The 20,403-nt window shown below is 50.6% G+C and overlaps 6 protein-coding genes across 6 annotated transcripts; 3 read left to right on the top strand and 3 right to left on the bottom strand.

Annotated features, from left to right (window-relative positions):
- Positions 1-3,861: 3,861 nt before the first annotated feature.
- On the top strand, positions 3,862-5,979 carry medA (transcriptional regulator medA; the record flags this gene model as incomplete). Its single annotated transcript, XM_041706348.1, has 3 exons — positions 3,862-3,901; positions 4,000-5,477; positions 5,542-5,979. The coding sequence occupies 3 exons, from the start codon at positions 3,862-3,864 to the stop codon at positions 5,977-5,979; spliced, it is 1,956 nt and encodes a 651-aa protein (XP_041558743.1).
- Positions 5,980-7,090: 1,111 nt separating this feature from the next.
- Positions 7,091-9,459, top strand: trpB (tryptophan synthase TRP5; the record flags this gene model as incomplete). The annotated part of the gene is made up of 3 exons (XM_041706347.1): positions 7,091-7,226; positions 7,338-7,641; positions 7,728-9,459. 3 exons carry the CDS (start codon positions 7,091-7,093, stop codon positions 9,457-9,459), a joined length of 2,172 nt encoding a protein of 723 aa, XP_041558742.1.
- A 667-nt stretch (positions 9,460-10,126) lies between these two features.
- On the bottom strand, positions 10,127-12,204 carry VMA2 (H(+)-transporting V1 sector ATPase subunit B; the record flags this gene model as incomplete). Its single annotated transcript, XM_041706346.1, has 9 exons — positions 10,127-10,437; positions 10,494-10,712; positions 10,778-11,052; positions 11,113-11,429; positions 11,490-11,651; positions 11,725-11,760; positions 11,833-11,852; positions 11,928-12,012; positions 12,106-12,204. The coding sequence occupies 9 exons, from the start codon at positions 12,202-12,204 to the stop codon at positions 10,127-10,129; spliced, it is 1,524 nt and encodes a 507-aa protein (XP_041558741.1).
- A 448-nt stretch (positions 12,205-12,652) lies between these two features.
- On the bottom strand, positions 12,653-14,942 carry APUU_51257S (universal stress protein family domain protein; the record flags this gene model as incomplete). The annotated part of the gene is made up of 4 exons (XM_041706345.1): positions 12,653-12,815; positions 12,876-12,937; positions 13,000-13,745; positions 13,838-14,942. 4 exons carry the CDS (start codon positions 14,940-14,942, stop codon positions 12,653-12,655), a joined length of 2,076 nt encoding a protein of 691 aa, XP_041558740.1.
- Positions 14,943-16,257: 1,315 nt separating this feature from the next.
- APUU_51256S (DnaJ domain protein) lies at positions 16,258-17,222 on the bottom strand (the record flags this gene model as incomplete). Its single annotated transcript, XM_041706344.1, has 2 exons — positions 16,258-17,012; positions 17,075-17,222. The coding sequence occupies 2 exons, from the start codon at positions 17,220-17,222 to the stop codon at positions 16,258-16,260; spliced, it is 903 nt and encodes a 300-aa protein (XP_041558739.1).
- A 405-nt stretch (positions 17,223-17,627) lies between these two features.
- Positions 17,628-19,795, top strand: APUU_51255A (Zn(II)2Cys6 transcription factor; the record flags this gene model as incomplete). The annotated part of the gene is made up of 5 exons (XM_041706343.1): positions 17,628-18,205; positions 18,275-18,703; positions 18,753-19,128; positions 19,176-19,314; positions 19,368-19,795. 5 exons carry the CDS (start codon positions 17,628-17,630, stop codon positions 19,793-19,795), a joined length of 1,950 nt encoding a protein of 649 aa, XP_041558738.1.
- Positions 19,796-20,403: the final 608 nt, after the last annotated feature.

The raw sequence follows: 20,403 nt of genomic DNA, 5'->3' as shown, positions 1-20,403 counted from the left end.
GGGGGGGACCCTCGAAGTTTCGCAGAAGTTCGAGTGCTAACCCAAATTGTCAGCTGGAGCCCCCTCGGTACCTAGGGATTGCTCCGCCGGGATCGCTGGCCTCCACTAGCACCACGCGAGGGGAAGAATATGGAACGGACGGGGGTGAACCTGGTTTTATCGTCCCTGAGATGGACCGGAGAGAGCCTGAACAGGAAAGAAGCCGTAGCTCAACTTTGGTCAAGAAACTGGATGGGGGACGTTTCAGGCTTGCACCTGGCGATGCGAAGGAATTTCCCCAAAGGGAAAGGGGGCAGAACGGGGTGGGGGGAACTAAGAATAAAATTCTACGATCGGGTCAGTTTCCAGTGTCCCGAGGTCCTCTCAAGCCCTGACTGCTGGTGCAGGCTGGGGCCATGAAGGCATTTCCAGTATCCCACAGAGAATAATTCCGCAGGTGACTCTAGATGGAGAGCAACTTGGCTTGACGACTCAAAGCTCATCCTCATTTGGCTTCTTTGGGCATCTCCCAGAACCCTGGGAGCGGCGCTCTCCCGAGTCGGTGACCTAGTACTAGGGTGCTACCGGTATTCCAGTAGAATCCCCGACCGTGACCCGCGGGGCCCCCCGTCGTCCATGATATCATCCCGCGACGAAGTGGACTCGAAGGGAAAAGGAGGAAAGAAGAGACCGGTCGAAAGAGAATGGATGGGAGGGAGGGAGTTGAAAGTGAAACTCGAAGAGCTTTTTTTTAGGAGCTCGTCTACCTGTACTCTTCTGGGGAAACTTAGTACTGACAGGGGCCCTCGAAGGAGTTAGGCTGGACTTACAAGCTGTTTCCACCGATACCTCATAAATACGGGGTAGACTAAATATTAACACCGCAACCTCGAGGATGACAGCACAGATCCAGTGAGCTGGGAGAATCCACGGACCCAGGGTCGCAGTGTCGCGGCCCAAAGAAGCATGCGTTTCCAGCTGCCGGCTCTGATATGGCCATGTTAATAATAGTTATCTCGCCTTCCGCGTTTCTGAGTGGTTTATTTCTGTTTCTTCAGAGGGCCCACCGTGGTAGGGCGGCGTGGGCCGCCTAAACAAGTGTTTAGTAACTTAAGTTGTTCGCTGTGAAGTGTGAACTGCCAGATATTCACGCCTAGTCTCTTCGCGGCTTAGCCCGAGAAATCAGTCCCCGTCTAAGAATAAACCTGGCGATTTATAGGCAATGCTCATATTATCCCGACTTGGTCAAACGCCCATCCACCCTCCACTCGTGACCTCACCACCGTTTATGGATCCCGGGTGGGAAGAGGATGAGAAAGAGAAAAGAAAAAAAAGGGAAAAAATAAAAACAAATAAAAATAAAAAAGATTGAGGACTCAACCTCGGAACTCGTGATTTCGTTTCGTGGGAACAGTGTTGCTGCTCTGCCATGGTTGAGGACAACTGCCTGTCATTTGCTCAGATCAGAATAGCCGCAAATAAATAAGAATTATCGAAATTAGCACTATAATAACAAGCAAGAATAAATATAAAATACCCTATCTGATGCATATGTCGAGTCCGTGTATTATAGTACGCCCGTTAATCCCTCGAGTCACGGCCTCACATCTTCGAGTCCCCGCCACCCTCCGGCCAGTGCTGCTTCTCTGACCACGCTTAGTGCGAAAAAAGGATTCATAATTATATCCTCTCTCGTCCTCCGTCGCCTTGTCTGTTCTTTTTCCTTTTCCTTTTTTATCCATCAGCCTTCTGAGGTACCTCACTCGCTTTGGTCACCTTAAATCTTTCTACTTCTCCATCTCGACCCTTCACCTCTCACATTTCCTCCGTCACCCCTCCCATAACTCACCTGTTATGGCATCATAAGAACACGCCCAATATCCTCGTTGTCTTTTTTTATTCATTCGCTTACATTCGCTCGCTATCACACTCGCTTGGTTTGGCATCGAAGTAATCTTACACTCGCTACGTTGGTGTTGATCTAAGAAGACGTCCGATAAATCAACATTAGGCCTTGAGAAACAACTTGGAACCTGTCTCACAAGGACTACTGGACAAAGATTACACCTCAATACTCTAATATCTAATTACCCATATCAACGCGCTCGCTCGTCGTTGGACCACTCGCTATTGTTTGTGATCACGGCGTACCCGTGACGCTCTCCCCACGCTTTCTCGACCACTGCTTCTGCACCTGTCGAGGACCAAGCAGACAATCCACTTTCGTCTCGAGGGCCCCCTGCCTCGTACAAGAAACATCTGTACTGACCGACAGCCGGTATCTTTTGTTTGGTGCGGACCACTCAGAGCTCTGCGTTTGTTTTCGTCTCCAGACTCGCCCCGGTTCTATAGCAACACCGTTTGTTCCGTCGACGGTGCAACTGAAACAATCGCCCAAATCACGCTTCTCATTTCCACAACCGCCGTCGATTTGCTATCAGCTCACCCATTAAGATTTTGACTGGCTCAGTTTTCCTAGGAAGAGTGGAGCTCGCCCTGGTCTCTCTTCCAGTACTGTATCCGTTTTCGTGGAGCCTTGTCTCGGTTGAGAACACCGTGAAACACAGAATATAGCAAAAGATCTCAAGCCTGAGCCCTTTTGGTTTGTTAAGGTTGGTGAGCCAAGTCCCCTTCAGGTCGCCACTGGCCGTGGTGCCTTGCATTTACACTTCCTCGTCCCTCCTTTCATTTTACCCTCCTTGCTTCGTCCAGGTCGTGCCTTGAAAGAAAGGGACCTCGAGCAAGATTAGGGCCGACAATGATTTTCAAGCAATTTCATTTCCCCCTGTGATGCTGCTCATTTAGGCTTTGATTTTGATTGTTGACGTTGTTTTGATTGCAGTGTGTCTTGTCAGTCGCTTCCTGATCGTGAGGATTTCGCATATTAGCACTCTGCAACTCCCAGTTACAGACTTGATCTTTTATCATCTCTTTGGTAAGTCCTACTAGTGCATGCAGCGGCCCGATTTATTGCCTCCGGGTGTGGTTCGTACTTACAAGGCGGGTAGTTCATCGCCTAGCTTGCATTCGGACCTGGAACTTATCGAGCCGGAACAGCCGTGAAACCAATTATTTCGCTTTACACGAAGGAAAGACAAAGAAGACGATATACGATCTGAGATCCTTCTGTCTCTGCTCAGCCGCGCTGTATTCACTCGTTTCTCTGAAACCCGGCCACGGATTTCTGCCGCAGTTCCGTTAGGATTGACCATACTCAGAGTCTATCCTTTTGCCTTCACATGGAAATCAGCCTCCTATAGGTGCTCGTGAAATATCTATCGTCAGCGTGGCTTGTATCTAGCTCTCGCCCTGCAAGCAGCCTTGGGTAATTTCCGTTCTAATCGTTGGGCACCGGCCTCTGATCGAAGGTCCTTATTTCCACTCTCGCTCGCTTCGTGTCGTCGCTCGTTTTGTCTTGGAGAGCTCATATCGGCTTTCCCGGCGCACTATCGTTTGCACCAGTTATAATTCAGTGTCGTTCGCTTTTTTAGGTTGTTGTGTCTCGTTGCAGGTTCTGCAACACCTTCAAGCTGGCTTACTCCAAGACACACGGCGTTTTGGTAAGTTCAAATAAACCGCCTTGTTTCTCCCTCCTATCCAGCTATCAGTGTTCTGGTCTCGCCTGTTTTGCTGCCTTCCGGTCGGAATCCAAACCGCGACTCACCCTCCTGTCTCGCCGTAGGCGGGCGTTCTTACTTAGCTCATTGATAGCCCCCCCAACATACGATCATCTGCTAAAACTTGCTTCGTTTACAGTTCGATCCGGATTTCCAGACGCCTTTGATTCTAGACGAGGCGTTGGATTTCTCGGATCCTGAAGAGTCCCAATTTTTCGACGTGTTTTCAGGCGGCCTGTTGGCCAAGTCTGAGCCCGTCTTGTCTATGTCTGGTTTCCAGAAGCCCCAACAAGCGGTCGTATTAGGTGAGTTCCATCTACAAGTGCACCACCTGCAGCGAGCCGCAATCGGCAGCCAATCTTCTGTCGCGGCTAGAAAATGAGTTTGCTAATGATTATTTCAGATTGTGATTCCACCCAGTCTTTGCAGGATGGTGTCTCTTATTCTACATACGGCCAGCCTGCTTATATGTCAACTCCCCTTGCCCCGTCACCAATGGCCGACCATTTGAGCCAGATGTCAGACTGTGTCCCCTATATGGCGAAACCTGACTATGCAAGCTCGTATGAAGACGAGCAGTCCCCAATGATCAATGCGGACTCTCACCAGTTGCCTGAAGTCATTTCGTACTCTCCCCAGAGAGGTACCGAAGGCACTCGAGTTTTTGTGCAAATCCAGTCTCCCTACGACCTTCACAGTACTCCATACGCAACGCTCTCTATCGTGTTTGGAACGAAGAAGTGCGAGTGCAACCCACACTTTCTGGGTTTCCAGGATTCTGCTTTTCAATATGCCCTCTCCGTCGATAGTCCGCCGTTCATGACCACGGGCTGCCCCTCCCTGGCTGTCCCTCTCCAACTATCTATGCGCGGACAGAATGAATACCCTGCCACAACACTTCAAGTGGGCATTTACACTTATGAGCATCCTGGACAGCAGTCACCTGCTGATGAGAGCCGAAAGAGACGGATCTCATCATGCATCTCTTCGGATACCCTTCCCAGGCCAATCAAGCGAGCGTCGACAATTCCAGTGCAGGTTAAGGAAGAACCATCAACCTATGCTACTCCTTACTCCCCGTACCTGCAGCCACCACCGCCTGTGAATGGATACGCAGCCTCATACCACACTGACTCGTCACCCCGAATCGGTGCTGCGCAATACTCAGCCATATCGCCGAACTCACAAACTTCGATGCGTGCACCGTCTCCCATGCCGTCTTCGTGGAACTCGTCTTTCCTATCGGTCAATCCAGATCAGAGGGGTAACGGATATACAGTTAGTCATGGTCTTCCCCAGCCAAAGCCATCGTCCCCAGCGAACCCACCCCTAATCCGTACTTCGACCATACAGCAGCCGGGTAACGTGGTCCAAACACAGTCGTTCAACCCCTATGCCATGTATCCCTCAAAAGCGATCCTGAAGCTCAATGGAGACTTGGGTACTATGACGCAGAACTGGACCCCTGAGGAACGCGTTGCTCAGCGCCGGCTGGTTCAATTCACTCGAATGCAAAGCGGCAGCACTATTCACGCTGATTTCAAGCCCGTGACACCGGAAGAACGGTTGCCTAACAGTATTTGCATTAGCTGCATCTACTGGGAGGGCAAAGATGAATGTTTCATCACGAGTGTAGATACAATCTACTTACTTGAGTCACTCGTCGGGGTTCGGTTTACTGTCGAGGAGAAGAATCGAATTCGACGGAATCTGGAAGGGTTCAGGCCGCTTACTGTGTCCAAGTCCAAAGCAGACAGCGAGGACTTCTTCAAAGTTATCATGGGATTTCCCGCACCAAAGCCTAGGAATATCGAGAAAGACGTAAAGGTCTTTCCCTGGAAGATCCTGGGCCATGCTCTGAAAAAGATCATCGGCAAATACGTAAGTAATCGGCTAGCTCTGAGTAACCTCGTTCTCGTTGACGTGCTAACAAATTGTCTTCTAGTCTGCAAGCTACTCATCCACCGCTGGGGCCTTGCCCACTCCTGTCGGATCTAACTACCCAAGCACCGGGCCTGCATCCGATTCGGGAACGGAAGGCTTCAGCGCTCCCTCTCCTCAGTCGATGTCTGAGGGTACGCCTTCTAGTAGCTACCACCCCACTATCGCCGCACCAGTCTACTCCCCTCCGACTGCAACCGACGGACCAGTTCGAACAATTTTACCCGCTGTCAGTCAACCGTACTCAGCAATGAGCGCGCCGTACTCTTACACTGCCGTGTGCCATCAGGGCCAGCTTACGCAAACCGCCCCAGCTCCTCCCACGAGATCTTGGGAATTCAACTCCCTTGGTGCACCCTCAAACGTTGACGGAGCCCCTAGCAGCTACCAGTACATGCCTCCGATGACCTATACTCTGCCTGGTCACCATCAGGGACACTGACGTGTTCATACTTTTTGATTTATCGCATTCAGCGGCGTCGTTTAACTTTGCATATCCGCTTCTTTCTACATTTCATTGTCACTCCTTTAATTGATACCATAGCGCACTTGGTTTTAAATGATGTTTTTGCATACGAAACCACCGTCCGGCTATGGTTTTGACTGACGACTATTTGCAACGATTTCATGTCTCTCCTTTATTATTAATGCCTTGATGCCCCGGATTTTTTACCTTTTACTTTTTTTTCTACTTTTTCACGTTGACACGATGCATTATAGATGATCTGTTGTCCATTCCTTTGATTGTTTTGCATTATACACGGGGCATTGAGATACCATTCCTTTACGATATATGTATTAATACGCCGCATGGGTTGGCGCTGCTGTCTTTCCTTATTAATTCGCAGGTCTGGGATACCACTATCTGGGTTGGAAAAGTGTGGAACGCATTCGTGACTTTTGTTTGGGATACCTTGATTGGGCTTGTTTGTGTCTATTTCACAGCCTCTGTTGCACCTGTTTATTCTGATTTAGTTTTGCTACGTCTTGCGTCTTTGTTTTTCTGCGATTATATTGGAGCTCCAGAGAGCGCGCGCTCGTGCCTGGTCTCTGCTGCATAGCTTTGGCGTTTTTTTGACAGTTTATTTGGTTTCTGCCTTTTATGGGCTGTGTTACCAACTGAAGTGTTTATGGATGGTGGATAATCTTCCTATAGTACCTGGCCCCATCCTAATGTTGACTCATTCGTCCTGCGCAATACTTGGATCATACCGAAAGTAAATGTGTAGTTGAGCCCTAGGCCGGTATCGGCCGCCTTAGTAGATCAAACCAGGGCAGTCCTTATCTTATCGCCACCCAGAGTCACCTGACCAGCATTGCCCATGATTTCCTTCGGCGGACTTTGTGGTTTAATACCGGTGCGATGAATGAGACGGTGACTCAACGCGGCTTCGACCCTTACCTGCAGCTATTCCTCTCTGCGCTCTCAATTATCCTGATTTTGAGTCATTCTTTTGACCGCCCTTTTATAAACTCCCACTTTTCCTTTCTGGAACCCAATTCCCCCTATCTCCCCCGCCTGCACTTTGTATTCCCCGCCCCCGCCTTCCACCATGGAGCATATCAAAAACACCTTCGCCAGAGTTAAGCAGGAAAAGCGTGCTGCTTTGGTCGCCTACATTACTGCTGGATACCCTACTATTGAAGAGTCTGTAGATATTATTCTCGGGTTGGAAAATGGAGGTGCTGGTATGTGATTACTCCCCTCGAAATCCTCAATTGACTCATTGTGCCACAACCACCGTAATCTTTTTTTTTCAACCTCAAACTACATACTTACAATCTCTATCAATTGCACAGATATCATCGAACTGGGAGTCCCGTTCACAGATCCCATTGCCGATGGACCGACTATCCAAACGGCCAACACGAAGGCGCTTGAGAACGGAGTCACTGTCACCACAGTATTAGAGATGGTCCGCTCCGCGAGAAACCGTGGCCTCAGAGCCCCCATCATGCTGATGGGATACTATAACCCGATGCTGCGTTATGGTGAGGAACGTATGCTCAGGGACTGCAAGGAGGCTGGCGTCAATGGTTTTATCATGGTCGACCTTCCTCCGGAGGAGGCCGTTCGGTTCAGAGACCTTTGTACTAGCACCGGGTATGTTAATTTAGTGCGGGCCTGGCAGCTTCCTTCTGCTCCAGGCTATTGTTTACAAGTAAATTGTGCTAATTTCATCGTGATAGTCTTTCCTACGTCCCACTCATCGCCCCTGCCACATCGGAGTCCCGCATGAAGCTCCTCTGCAAGATCGCCGATTCCTTCATCTATGTTGTCTCTAGAATGGGTGTGACGGGTGCTACAGGAAAGCTTAGCTCGAATCTTCCGGAACTGCTTTCCCGTGTGCACAAATGGTCTGGCAATGTCCCTACCGCTCTGGGGTTCGGTGTCAGTACCCGCGAGCACTTCCTCTCTGTTCAGGAAATTTCCGAGGGTGTTGTCATTGGTAGTCAGATTATCACTATTTTGGGTCAAGCTCCTGCTGGCCAGGCGGCTCAAAAGGCCGAGGAATACCTCACTAGTGTTACTGGTCGCAGATTAGAAAGAGATACCCAGGGCACATTGACCCGTGAGGTCAATGTATTGGAGCCTGTTTTGAGGATCGAACCTCTTCAAGGATCGCAACCCACCGATGTCATTACTGATGAGGATACACCTGCGGGTCCTGGTCTTGGTGATCAGCTCAAGGCTCTGAGTGGTGCTGGAAGCCCTGATGCGTTGCCCGCTCGGTTCGGCGAGTTCGGCGGACAGTATGTCCCCGAGTCCCTGATGGACTGCTTGGCCGAATTGGAGCGAGGCTTCAACCATGCTCTCAACGACCCTTCCTTCTGGGAGGAGTACCGTTCATACTACCCTTACATGGGACGGCCCAGTACTCTTCACCTGGCAGAACACCTCACCGAGAGAGTTGGAGGTGCGAACATCTGGTTGAAGCGTGAGGATCTTAACCACACCGGTAGTCACAAAATCAACAACGCTTTAGGCCAAATTCTTCTTGCGAAGAGACTTGGGAAGACTAGAATAATTGCTGAGACTGGAGCTGGCCAACACGGTGTTGCTACCGCTACTGTCTGTGCCAAGTTCGGCATGAAGTGTGTTATCTACATGGGTGCCGAGGATGTGCGCCGCCAGGCCCTGAACGTTTTCCGCATCAAGCTGCTAGGTGCGTCCGTTGTCGCTGTTGAAGCAGGCAGCCGAACCCTCCGTGACGCTGTGAACGAGGCTCTCCGTGCCTGGGTGGTTGACCTTGACACAACTCACTACATCATCGGCTCTGCCATCGGCCCACACCCATTCCCAACGATCGTCCGCACTTTCCAGTCCGTCATCGGTGACGAGACCAAACAGCAACTACAAGAGCAAATCGGAAAGCTTCCCGACGCCGTTGTCGCCTGTGTCGGTGGTGGCAGTAACGCAGTGGGCAGTTTCTACCCATTCTCCAAAGACACCAGCGTCAAGCTCCTCGGTGTCGAAGCCGGCGGCGATGGCGTCGAGACAGAACGTCATTCCGCTACCCTGTCAGGTGGTAGCAAGGGTGTGCTACACGGTGTCCGCACCTACGTTCTACAAAATGAACACGGCCAGATCTCCGAAACGCACTCCATCTCCGCTGGTCTCGACTACCCCGGTGTTGGCCCCGAGCTGAGCAGCTGGAAGGACAGCAGCCGCGCGCACTTCATCTCCGCCACCGACGCCCAGGCCCTCTCTGGTTTCCGTACGCTGGCCCAGACAGAGGGTATCATTCCTGCTCTTGAGTCATCACACGCCGTCTGGGGTGCCATCGAGCTTGCAAAGACTATGGGCAAGGGCAAGGACATCGTTCTTACTGTTAGCGGTAGAGGAGATAAGGACGTCGAGAGTGTTGCCGAATCCCTCCCTAAGCTTGGCCCCATGATTGACTGGGACCTGCGATTCTAAGTCACCTGCCTACTTAACTGATCTTTTGGCCGCCATCCTTACTTCGTATATTCAACAGCAGTTCTTGCCATGTTGTGATACATAACCAAAGAAAATAATATGGCATAGCGGTGGTTGGATTCCTATCTGGAGTTACTTAAGAGCCGTGAGTTTTCTGTTTTTCTCTTCGATTTTCTAGATAATACTTTCAAAAGCGATCTCGTCGTTGATTTGATAGAGGAATGATGGCCACGTATTTTTATTATTACTTTTGCTTTTGCTTTTACTTTTCTTTGGGCATGCACCTAGTTACGGATATGGCTCTTTTCAGGTATATTCCAGACTTACCAACAGTGCTAGTTTCAAAGTTTCCCATGTAGATGACTGTTACATCTTGACTACGCAAATGAAATAAAGATACTGAAGTGTATATGCAGCTAGATGTTTGTAGTACAGAACAAACTTCAAGACGCAAAAATGACAACAACACCAAAAGGCAACAGAGATAGGTAGTATAATCACGGCAATCGTAAGGGAGCGCCAAAGATGGAAAGTCGGTTAGTTGGCCAGGCTATTTCATCTGCAGGGATTCTAGCAGAATGCTCGATGTATAGATGGAGAAGTAGATAATATTGATAGATAGGCAAGGACGGGACGCAAAAGCAAGATATTTACAGCCACAATTCAACTAGGTCTCAACAAGATCCGCGTTCTGAGTCTGGGCTTGCTCAGGGGCAGAGTTGTCCCGCGTGTCCTTGTTAGGAATCTTGCGTCCTGACCGGGCGTAGAATTCGTCAATAACACGCTTGGGGATACGGTTGAGGAGGTGTGGAGGGTAGATGCGTAGGAGGTTCCAGGCGATATCAAGAGATTCAAAGATGGAGCGCGATTCGTAGGCGGACTGGTTAATGAAGGTACGTTCAAATTTGTCGAGGAACTCGAGGGACAGCTTGTCTTCAGAGGAGAGGGCCTCTTCTCCGACGACGGCTTTCATGGCAGCTGTTTGGGTAAAATTAGTTTAATTACTGTGTATCAAGGTGCAAAATATCACTGACCGGCATCTCGTCCAATGGCGTACTTGGCGTACAGCTGGTTGGACACATCAGAGTGGTCATCGCGAGTACGGCCCTTGCCGATGGCTGACTTCATCAGACGGGATAGGGACGGCAGAACGTTAATCGGAGGGTAAACACCCTTGTTGTACAGTTGACGGTCAATGAAAATCTGGCCCTCGGTAATGTACCCTGTCAAATCAGGGATGGGATGCGTGATATCTGCATCAAGAGTTTAGTAGATGCATGACGGTACACATGAAGTTCAAGCGACTAAGGATACATACCGTCGTTAGGCATGGTCAGAATGGGAATCTGGGTGATGGAGCCATTGCGGCCTTGCACTCGTCCAGCACGCTCGTAGATGGTCGATAAATCAGTGTACATGTAACCGGGATAACCACGACGACCAGGAACTTCTTCTCTGGCAGCCGAGACTTCACGCAGAGCATCACAGTAGGCCGACAGATCAGTCATGATAACCAGAACGTGCTTCTCTAGTTGGTAAGCGTAGTATTCAGCTGTAGTCAATGCTAGACGAGGAGTGATGATACGCTCGATCCTGTTATGGTTAGTTAGTCATATGGAGAACGAGGAACAGATAAACGGAAGCTGAGCTTACGTCGGGTCATTGGCCAAGTTCAGGAAGAGGGTGACCCTCTCCATACTACCGTTCTCCTCGAAATCACGTGTGAAGAAACGGCTAGTTTCCATATTAACACCCATAGCGGCGAAGACAATGGAGAAGTTCTCTTCGTGGCCGTCGTGAACATCCTTGGTCGGCTTGTTAACCAGACCAGCCTGGCGACAAATCTGAGCAGCGATTTCGTTGTGAGGGAGACCGGAGGCTGAGAAGATGGGAATCTTCTGACCACGGGCGATTGAGTTCATGGTATCAATGGCGGAGATACCCGTAGAAATCATCTCTTCAGGGTACACCTATAGGAAATTCCGTCAGCGCTATCCGCCTGTAGCATCCCCGTGCTAGAAAGGACATACTCTCGAGTAGGGGTTGATCGGTTGACCGTTGATATCCAAGTAGTCCTCCGCCAACACCTTAGGACCCTTATCAATGGCGCGACCTGAGCCGTCGAAAACACGACCAAGCATGTCCTCGGAAACGCCAAGCTTCAAACTGTGGTTGGTGAATTCGACTTTGGTCTACGGTAGTCGACGTCAGCGTTGTCACTTTCCCAAGCCTCCATAGCACCAAAATAAAAACGGCGTATTATACCTTCTTGACATCGATACCTGAAGTTCCCTCAAACACCTAGTTATATCGCAACCCGTAAGTTAGTACTCCGTCAAGAAAAGGAAGCTCAACCGCTGTGATATAGCGCACCTGGACGATAGCTCGGTTTCCTGTTCACAAGAGCCAGTCAGCCATCGAAGCTCGATATACCTAAAGCTGCCTGCTTATTAGCATGGAGGGCATACCTCTAGCTTCCAAAACTTGTCCCGACCGCTCAGTTCCATCGGGGAGCGTCAGGGAGACGATCTCGTTGTAGGTGGGGAATTTGACCTAGTTGAGCAGATGGTTAGGCTGATAACCATGGCACGCGATTGTGGGAGAAGCTGAAGAGCAGAGAAGGCTTCATAGTAGTAAGATACTGACATTGTCGAGGACAACGAGAGGGCCGTTGATGCCTCCGATTGTATTGTAACGGATGCGAGGCTGGACGGAGGACATTCGGGGGTCGATGAAATCCGCCATGGCTGAGGGAACCGGAGGAAAACACCGGTGGGAAACGGAAAAAACCAAGAGAGTAAGAAAGTAGAAGGAAAAGGGTCGGAGTGAGGAGCAGGAGGGAGCTCTTGATGCCGTCCGTCAACGTTCGGGGAAGTTCGACCCGCTCGTTGTTCGTTTCGCTGTCGATTTGGCGGAGAGCACGGGGGCCACGTGATGTGTCATCATACCTACAGTAGCAGAGCAAGCTACAAAACCATCCCAACAGATTATTTGATTCGTCTCATCATTCTCGTTGTCGTTAAGGTAATATCATAATTATACACATTCAGAATGCAAATTAAAGAGCCGTCAATAAAACAAATCAACATAGCCTTCCCGGTCCAGTTTATGCGCCAGCCAGATTATCATCAACTCATCAAGGTATTTCGCTAGCATGCGGGCAACAGAAAACAAATCATAAAATAATAATTTACTAATCTACTCTTGCCGATGCCAGCTTCTTTGGTGTCGTCAGGTTGTTCGAGAGACGCACATTTGTCTTGTTCTTGGCCTTTTTCTTGAGTTTCTTTCGCGCCACCATAACCGGAACAGATGAATGCGTAACAAGATAGTTCGAGAATGACCCGAGGAGTACACTGCCAAAATGCATTAGCTACCTCCTCACTGCTTTTATCTTGGCAAAAACGAAGACTTACCCTTTCAGCGCACTTCGCCCCCTAGCCCCAACAATCACGAGTGTGGGTTCCAGCCCATCAATCTATAACACGATGTTAGTAAAGTTTTCAACTATTGTTGGAATGGGAAGGGGAATGAGCATACAGCCTCTGTGATCATATGCTTGGGACTCTTGCAATGGATCACTTCAACAGCAATTCGGACCTGCAGTAAGGTTTTTCGCAGAAGTCGAACACATGTTTGAGAAATGAGATGGACTGCATGCGAGCGTTCAGCTTCTGCCTTGGACATTCCACGTGAATCAACAGAGCCAGGCCTGCTATCAGTTCCCGAACCCAGGCGGTTGAGGATGGCGCGGGAGAGATTGGGATTGGAGGATTCGTTCTGTGTTTTCTGAGCCGTCTCGGCTGTTTGGGAGCCCACCACGGCAGCAACGTCTTGTGTTGCTTTGGCACCCTCTCCAATTTGGGTCCCTGTTTCCTCGTGCATGGCAAAAACAGCAAACATGGTGTCTCCATCTCGTAATATCGTCCCAATCGTCCATTCTAGAGCGTAGACAGACTCCTCACTGAGATCCGTCGTCACTAGATACTTGCGTTGCCGCCGTCGACCGCCGTCGCCATCCTCATGCATGTTGGTATAATCCCCGCGGATGATGGTTCGGATGGATCGGTTGCGAACGGAATTATCAACGCTAGACATTTGGATGCTGAGCTTCTGAGCGCGTTTGATGTCGGATAATTCCGCTTCATCATCGGAGCCAAAAGGCGTATTAAGTACTGAAGGTGAATCGAAACTCGTATGCGGTTGAACCTCTGGAGTTTTCGGCATCGGTCCGGTCTTTGAGGAATGAATCAACTCTGGGCCTTGAGGTTTGGTTTCTTCACCGTCTGTATATCGTATGTCAGCACCTCTACTAGCAACTCGGTGCACATAAAAATGCAAGATTTCGGAGCACAAATAAATGAGTCGAGTCACATACCAGTCTCGTCCGAAGCAGGCTTTGAGTCTTCTGAGGTTTCGCCTGAACTGGAAGAATCCGGTTCAGCTTCCTTCATTCGACCACGTTTCACGTCTTCACTGTTGTTTTCGGAGCCAGCTTCGTCGTCACTCGAAGACAGCTCGTCTTCCTCCTCGCTAGACTCAGACGCGTTATTGTCACTGTCGTACAATCGCTCATCTCCAGACGCGGAGCCTTTGACGTCAGTTTCCGAAGATCCGTGGCGAATTGCAGGGGGGCGAAGAAGCTTTTCGTCCGAACTTTCAACTTTACTCTCCTTTGTCTTGTCGGTCTGGGACTTGGGGGCATCGGATGCCGCAGTGCGAAGATTGGAGTTTGGCAAGCGGCGCGCTGGTGAGCCGGACTGCGCCCTCCGCCCCAGTGTGGGAAGGTGCGAGTCTAAGGAAGTACCCCTCTTCGTGGCATTCCGACTGGAGTCCCGTCCTCTGCTAAAACTCGGCAGTCCGACCTTGAGATCGAACCCTGACATCACTGCGGCCATCGCATTCTTGCCCGGAAGCGCCCGAGGTGCCTTCTCCTGCGGCGGGCCGAAACGCCTCCCATTAGCACTGGGTGGCATATCGACACCGGAATCCCAACGGATACTTAGTCGCCTAGTCTCGGGAGAACCTGGCTTTTTATCACCGTTCTTCTCCTTGTCATTCGAGGCCGGTGGATCCGGACGCTTGAGCGGGGGAGGGGCGGTTTTCAAACTCGTGTAGGGTGTTTTGGGAGTTGTTACTGGTGTAGTTGATGGTGTCGAAGACGCTGAAGAGGCTGAAGAAGAGGGAGTTTCATTGGGATCGTTATTCATTGTCGGTACCACTGGTGGTGAAGTAGGGGGAGAATCTTGGTAGCCGCGACCAGCGGGCGGAGTCACACCAACACCGATTCCCGCAATGGAACCATGCCGTGGGGCGACGAAACCGGGAGAGGGACCGGTGGCGGTGTCGAGTATACTCCGTCTCTGAGGTGCGTAAGTCGTAGTCGTGCGGTTTGCGGTTGAATTCCGAAGCTCAGCAGCAAGCTCGAGACGTTCTTCTTCCAGCGCAGCGGCGAGCCCACCGGGCCTGCGATGGGAGGACATTCTTGTGGGTGTGGCGCCGCCCACGGCTGTTGGCGAAGGGTGGAGAACCGTCCTCTAAGCGAAACAAGGTGCCCAATGTGGAGAGCTATCTGGACGGTGACAGTCAGTTCCAGTTGGAAATTACGCTTCAGTTGTGAGAGCTCGGGTTGATTTTGCTTTACCTAGGGTTTGGACGATTTATCGGATATAGGTGGGGGGTAATGGATATTGATATATGCCTAAGGCTGGGCAAGCAGCTAGGCTGCAGCTAGTTAAACTGGAGCTCAAAGCTGAAGGAGGGTTTCGGGGGGCCGTCTCCACGTGTAAATGGTGAAGCCTTGACGATCTAGACCGGTGGGAAAGGCGGCTTTGGTCGCCGCGGTGGCTTTGAGGATCGGGATCTTCTTTGTTCTGTGATTTCTCTCGGGCTTAGCATTCCTCGTTCCTTCACCCTCGGATAACGAGTGGTCCAACGGAGCCGGCGGTGACGCTGTGAATGCAGCCCGCCCAATACCGCGGCAAAAGAGTATTCCCTGCGATATTCCCTGCCAATCACAGCGAGAATCGCACTGTGCAGTTCCGAGTATTTTCTCTTGGACGACGGGGCAGAACGCGAGGAAGGTGATTTCCGGGGGAAAACGACGGGGCGGGGGACTTGTGAGCTCTTTGGCGGGGTTGTGAGAGCGGGGGAAGTAGTCGTCCTCCAGGTAGGATTAGATCATGTTAAATCATCGCGGGGGGTGTGAAGTTCTCATGGGGAATCACAATGGACAGAATGGATAGCCTTTTGAGTTGCAACCCTCGGCATGCGGGGTATAAAGCCAAACAGGCCACAATCATTCAGCGAAAGCGTCCACACCTGCTCCATCTCCCTTGCAGTTTCTCGTTAGCTCGAGCAGATCAGCTCAAGGGAGGCGACAAAGTGGCCTCAGCTGTTGGACAGAAGGTGACACTGCAGCTCCCTTCCCTAGTCGATCAATAGTTGGGATGCATTAGGAATGACGCACAGGAGATCCCCAATCAGGCATCACAAGGAGCTAATTACTGAGTCACTGACGGCCACGGCCCCGACGGGGGTTCCTCTGTCGTGTGATGCCTCTGTGGCTGTGGTGAACCAGATTAGCGACGACAATCATTTGAGCTATTTGTATCGCCAGTAAAAGAACCAAATTCCCCGTAAAAGCCAAGACCAAGCAAACAAATCATGGGATTCTACTCCGTAGCTAGACTTGCTACTCTGGACAGCGCGGATGTGATGACGATAACCCCCAAAACGCCCCTATACCCAATAAATACAATAGACCGTGGGCCAATCCACTTTCATATCCAAGCTCCTCTATGCCTTTGTCTTGGATTTCGTTTTCTTCGAGCTCCGCCGCGCAGCAGTAGCTTCAAACGCCTCCTCTGGTGGCTCATCCATTGCCACCCGCTTTTTCCCAGAAAGGTTGTACTTCGCTTCCAGCCGGTCGAAGAACGAGTCCGCGCGAGACGCTTGTCGCTGCTGAATGAGGGCTGCCAAATCATTATTGTTCCCCGGCGCGCTGCCTTTGTTGCTCCTCCGGCCCCCGGCTTTTGCGTTGCTCCCCTCCTTCTCCTTCCCCAGCTTCTTCGCTAGCTTTTCCGCCTCTTTCGCCTCCTTCTGTGCGCGCTTCAGTCGCTGGCCCCGCTTCTTCTCTGACTCTTCTGTATAGGCCTTGTAGCTCTGGACTCTCCCGGACTCGATGGCCTTGTCTATGATGGTACGGAAGCGGTCGTCGTCGTCTAGAACATTGCATAGCATCACCGACTCGTAGATCTTGTCTAAATCACCTTCGTGATTTTCAAAGGCAGCAAGCAGATCCCTTTCCTCCTCCTCTGATCCCTGGTATTCTTCCTTGAATTTCTCGAGGGCATTCGTGTCAATCGCATTCGAGAATTGTTCCCGATAGAAGTCCACCCAGTCAAAGTCATCGTCCAGATCAACAGCCTCGGCGGTGCTACCGGTCAGATCAAAGCGCTGTCGTCGTCGTGTATCGGACAAGATTGCATAGGCGAACGCGATCTTTTGAAACTGTTGGTTGGCCTCTTCTCGGGCGTCTGCTGGAGCCTTGTCTTTTGCTTCGTTAGCTGGGGGGCGTACAAACACGTAAAGCCAGGGGCTCAAGAAGAAGTACCAGGATGATGTCTTAACGCAAGCTTCTTGTAAGCTGACTTGACCTGCTCTGGGGTGGCATCTTCCTTGACGCCTAGGATCTCGTAGAGGTCTGTCTCAGCAGGCGGCTCGTTGGGGATTTCGGGGATTTCCTCTTCCTTTGGGGCCATTCTATTCAATTCCTTGTCGCAAAACTTCGTAAAAGCTGTAGTGAGCGAGAGCAAGGTAAGTTGAAGAAACAATTATTGGGAAGACGACGCGTTGCGACGCGACCAAGGAAGCTCTTTGGTTGCCTAATCAGGTATAGACCAGAACAGACCTCTATTTGACCAGAACAGTCACAAACAATCGTAATTATAATATTCACGACATCCCATGGTTTCTCCTGCGGCTACAACAGGACATCAAAGTCCTTCAATAAATCAATTGCCTACGAGATACTTACCCACCAGGTTGCTGCCGGGGGCATATTGGAATGGAGCTAATCAGTTTCCCGACGGGCAACCCAAACTAGCGGTGCTTCTCCGCCATCGAACCTGATAAGGCTGATATGTACACTCTCATCCCTTGCGCCTATGTATGGAGCTCTTGCAACAGAAGAAGATTTGAATATGACCCAGCGACGTCCATACCGCTCCCACAAGTCCCCAGCGTGCGACAGATGCCGCCGATTTAAGCGGCGGTGCACGGGCGGTGCCCCGGATCGCCCTTGTGTGCTATGCAGCCTCCAGGAAGCTCCCTGCGAATTTACTTCCAGCCCAGCGCAGAAGAATCGGTCTGCATCAGAGCGTGCTGCGAGACGCAATGTTGGTCAACGAACAGTTGTGCAAAGCCCATTACCCCGGCCTGAGCCAGAATCGTCGCCTATAGATGAAGAGGCTGGACAAGATCGGGTTGGGCCGCATTATCACGGTGGTCCACACCAGGATCCCTCCAAGCCAGTACTCTCTATGGTAGCCAATCCGGTGATTTCGGAGGATATCCGAATCCTAGAGAGATATACGTCTTCCCAGGCACCAACGAATAATCCCATGGTGTACATGAATGTTCCCCGGCATAGAGAAGGGCTCGCGATGGCCGAGAACCCAGGGAAACAGCAGGTGGAAATCCTCATGCAGATCCTGAAACCCTCTGCAAGTGAATTGTTTGACTTGTGCGTCCTCAAAAAGCTTCGTGGAAAGCTTCCCACATTGTTTGTGCGCCCCGGCTAACGCTGACCCAGATACTTCGAGCACATTCACCCGGCATTCCCAGTATTCGATCAAGACTCGTTCACTCAATTGTATCGCAACAACAAGGTTTCTCCAACCCTTACTTGTGACTTTTTTGCCGTGGCACAGATCCTGTGGGATTTTTCGCCCACTCTCAAGAAGCTGCCGCGACCGGATTCCTTCTTCCTGTGGAACCTAGCTGTCGAAGCGCTGCAGCAAGATTTTCTTGTCCCAGGCTTATCCACGCTTTATGGAGTTGTTTTAGACATGGCAGGCCGCCCCATTTGCTCCGTTGCTCAAAACACGATCAACACTGGGCGTGCGGTCTCGCTAGCGTTGAGCCTGGGCTTGAACCGCAATCCGACTGATTGGAAACGCCCGGCTATCGAGAGAGACCTACGAAGGCGTCTCTGGTGGGCAGTATTAATACACGATTACTGGTAAGCTTCTTTCTTTCTTCTGGCTACAAGTACTAATTCTGCTTTTCAGGTCAAGTTTTGCGCATGGTACACCACCGATGATCCGCAAGGATCAATATGATGTCCCGGTTCCTGCCGTTCAAGATTTTGTCACATCGTCGCGTCACTCGGAGCGACATAACATAGCCTATACTTGTTTCTCGAATCTGTGTCGTCTAACCATAATTCTTGGGGACATCCTTCCGCTTGCATATAATTTGACGATCGACCAAGACGATATCTGGAAGCAAATCCGCCGTTTGGAGTCTGATCTAGATGCCTGGGATGATTGCCTCCCTGGCGAAGCACGACCCCGAGATGGTGATAAACGAAGGATCCCGGGTTGCAGCAACTTGCGTCTAGGCTACCTCTCTATCAGATTATTGCTGAAACGGATAGCGTTGCATGTATGTATGTCATCGCCAGACTCTGAAACAGTACTGACGGTTCATAGGCGGCAGCGGTATCAACAGACACAGAGCGCAAACAAAATATGGCATACTACCTTGGTCAATTGCGCAGATCGGCCCAAGACATCGTAAACTTCTTTTGTGCTCTCACAAAGGCACAGTTCCAAGAATATTGGCTCCCCTGTACGTACCCCAACAACTAATACTGTCTATATACTGATATAATAACGGCGCAGATACCGCACACCACCTAATCCTAACTGTAATAATTCTCCTCCGCTGCACAGTTGAATCACGCGAACCAGTTGTCGCAGAAAAATGCAGGACAGACCTTGACCGGTTCTGGACAAAGCTGCAAGCCGCAGCAAAGGACGGATGGGATCTAGCGAATATCTGCATTACGCAGTTTGCAGAATCCGTTTCGAAGATTCTGTCCATGTCCACGTCGTCGTCAACTACAGTGGCCGTTGATGCACTCGAGGCCGGCCCCTCAGCTCTCCTTGAACCTCCCGAGGGCAGAAATGGAATACCAATGCAGTATATCGCACCGGACCTATTTCCCGACATCCTTCCCTACTCGAACCCAGATATGTCATTTGATAACCAGTGGGATATCGGGAACTTGTCGGGGCTGGGGTGGATGGATATGTTCCCGAGTACCTGATCCTTTATGTGAACATGGTGGTTCAAATGATTTCTTCCTGCATGAGTTGCATAATGATCAAGTGCATATCAGTTTAGCTCGCCTGCCCAATCATTAAAGCTCAGCTGTTAACCCTTCCTTTTCATGACTTCAAAAAAAAAAAAAAAAGGCCCCGCCAGTTAACAACAGTCGAACTGTTCGAGATGCTGCGTAACAGATTTCAGGGCGAAGTCCTAAAGTTCACCACTAATTACCTGGCACTATCCAGAATGTGCTGGAGAACGCTCCGTATGCTCAGAGAAAAATGCTATCAAGAGTTGCTCAGAACACTGGCACAGGAGGATGAGGTGGTGAACAGCCAGTTTTTAATGCCTGCCGCAGTGGATTTTCTTGCCGGACACGGGTTTTGTTTCGAATTTGAGGTAGAGAAATAAGTATAAGAGCACGACAGGATGTTGAGCCACTTGAAGCAAGACGAGGGGGAGATGGGGACAATAGCACCTTCCCCTTGAGAGTCGCTCCTCCCTAGGTAAGACTGTCATGATGTAGTCTAGCTTGTGAGGCAGGCGCGATGGAGACCTTACCAGTACGGGCCGAGGGACCATTGCTCCTTCCCTTTGGAGATGGAT

Source organism: Aspergillus puulaauensis, chromosome 5 (genome assembly GCF_016861865.1).
Source record: "Aspergillus puulaauensis MK2 DNA, chromosome 5, nearly complete sequence".
NCBI lineage: Eukaryota > Fungi > Ascomycota > Eurotiomycetes > Eurotiales > Aspergillaceae > Aspergillus > Aspergillus puulaauensis.
Note: the sequence above shows the minus strand (reverse complement) of the source record. Positions and strands in the feature narration are given on the sequence as shown.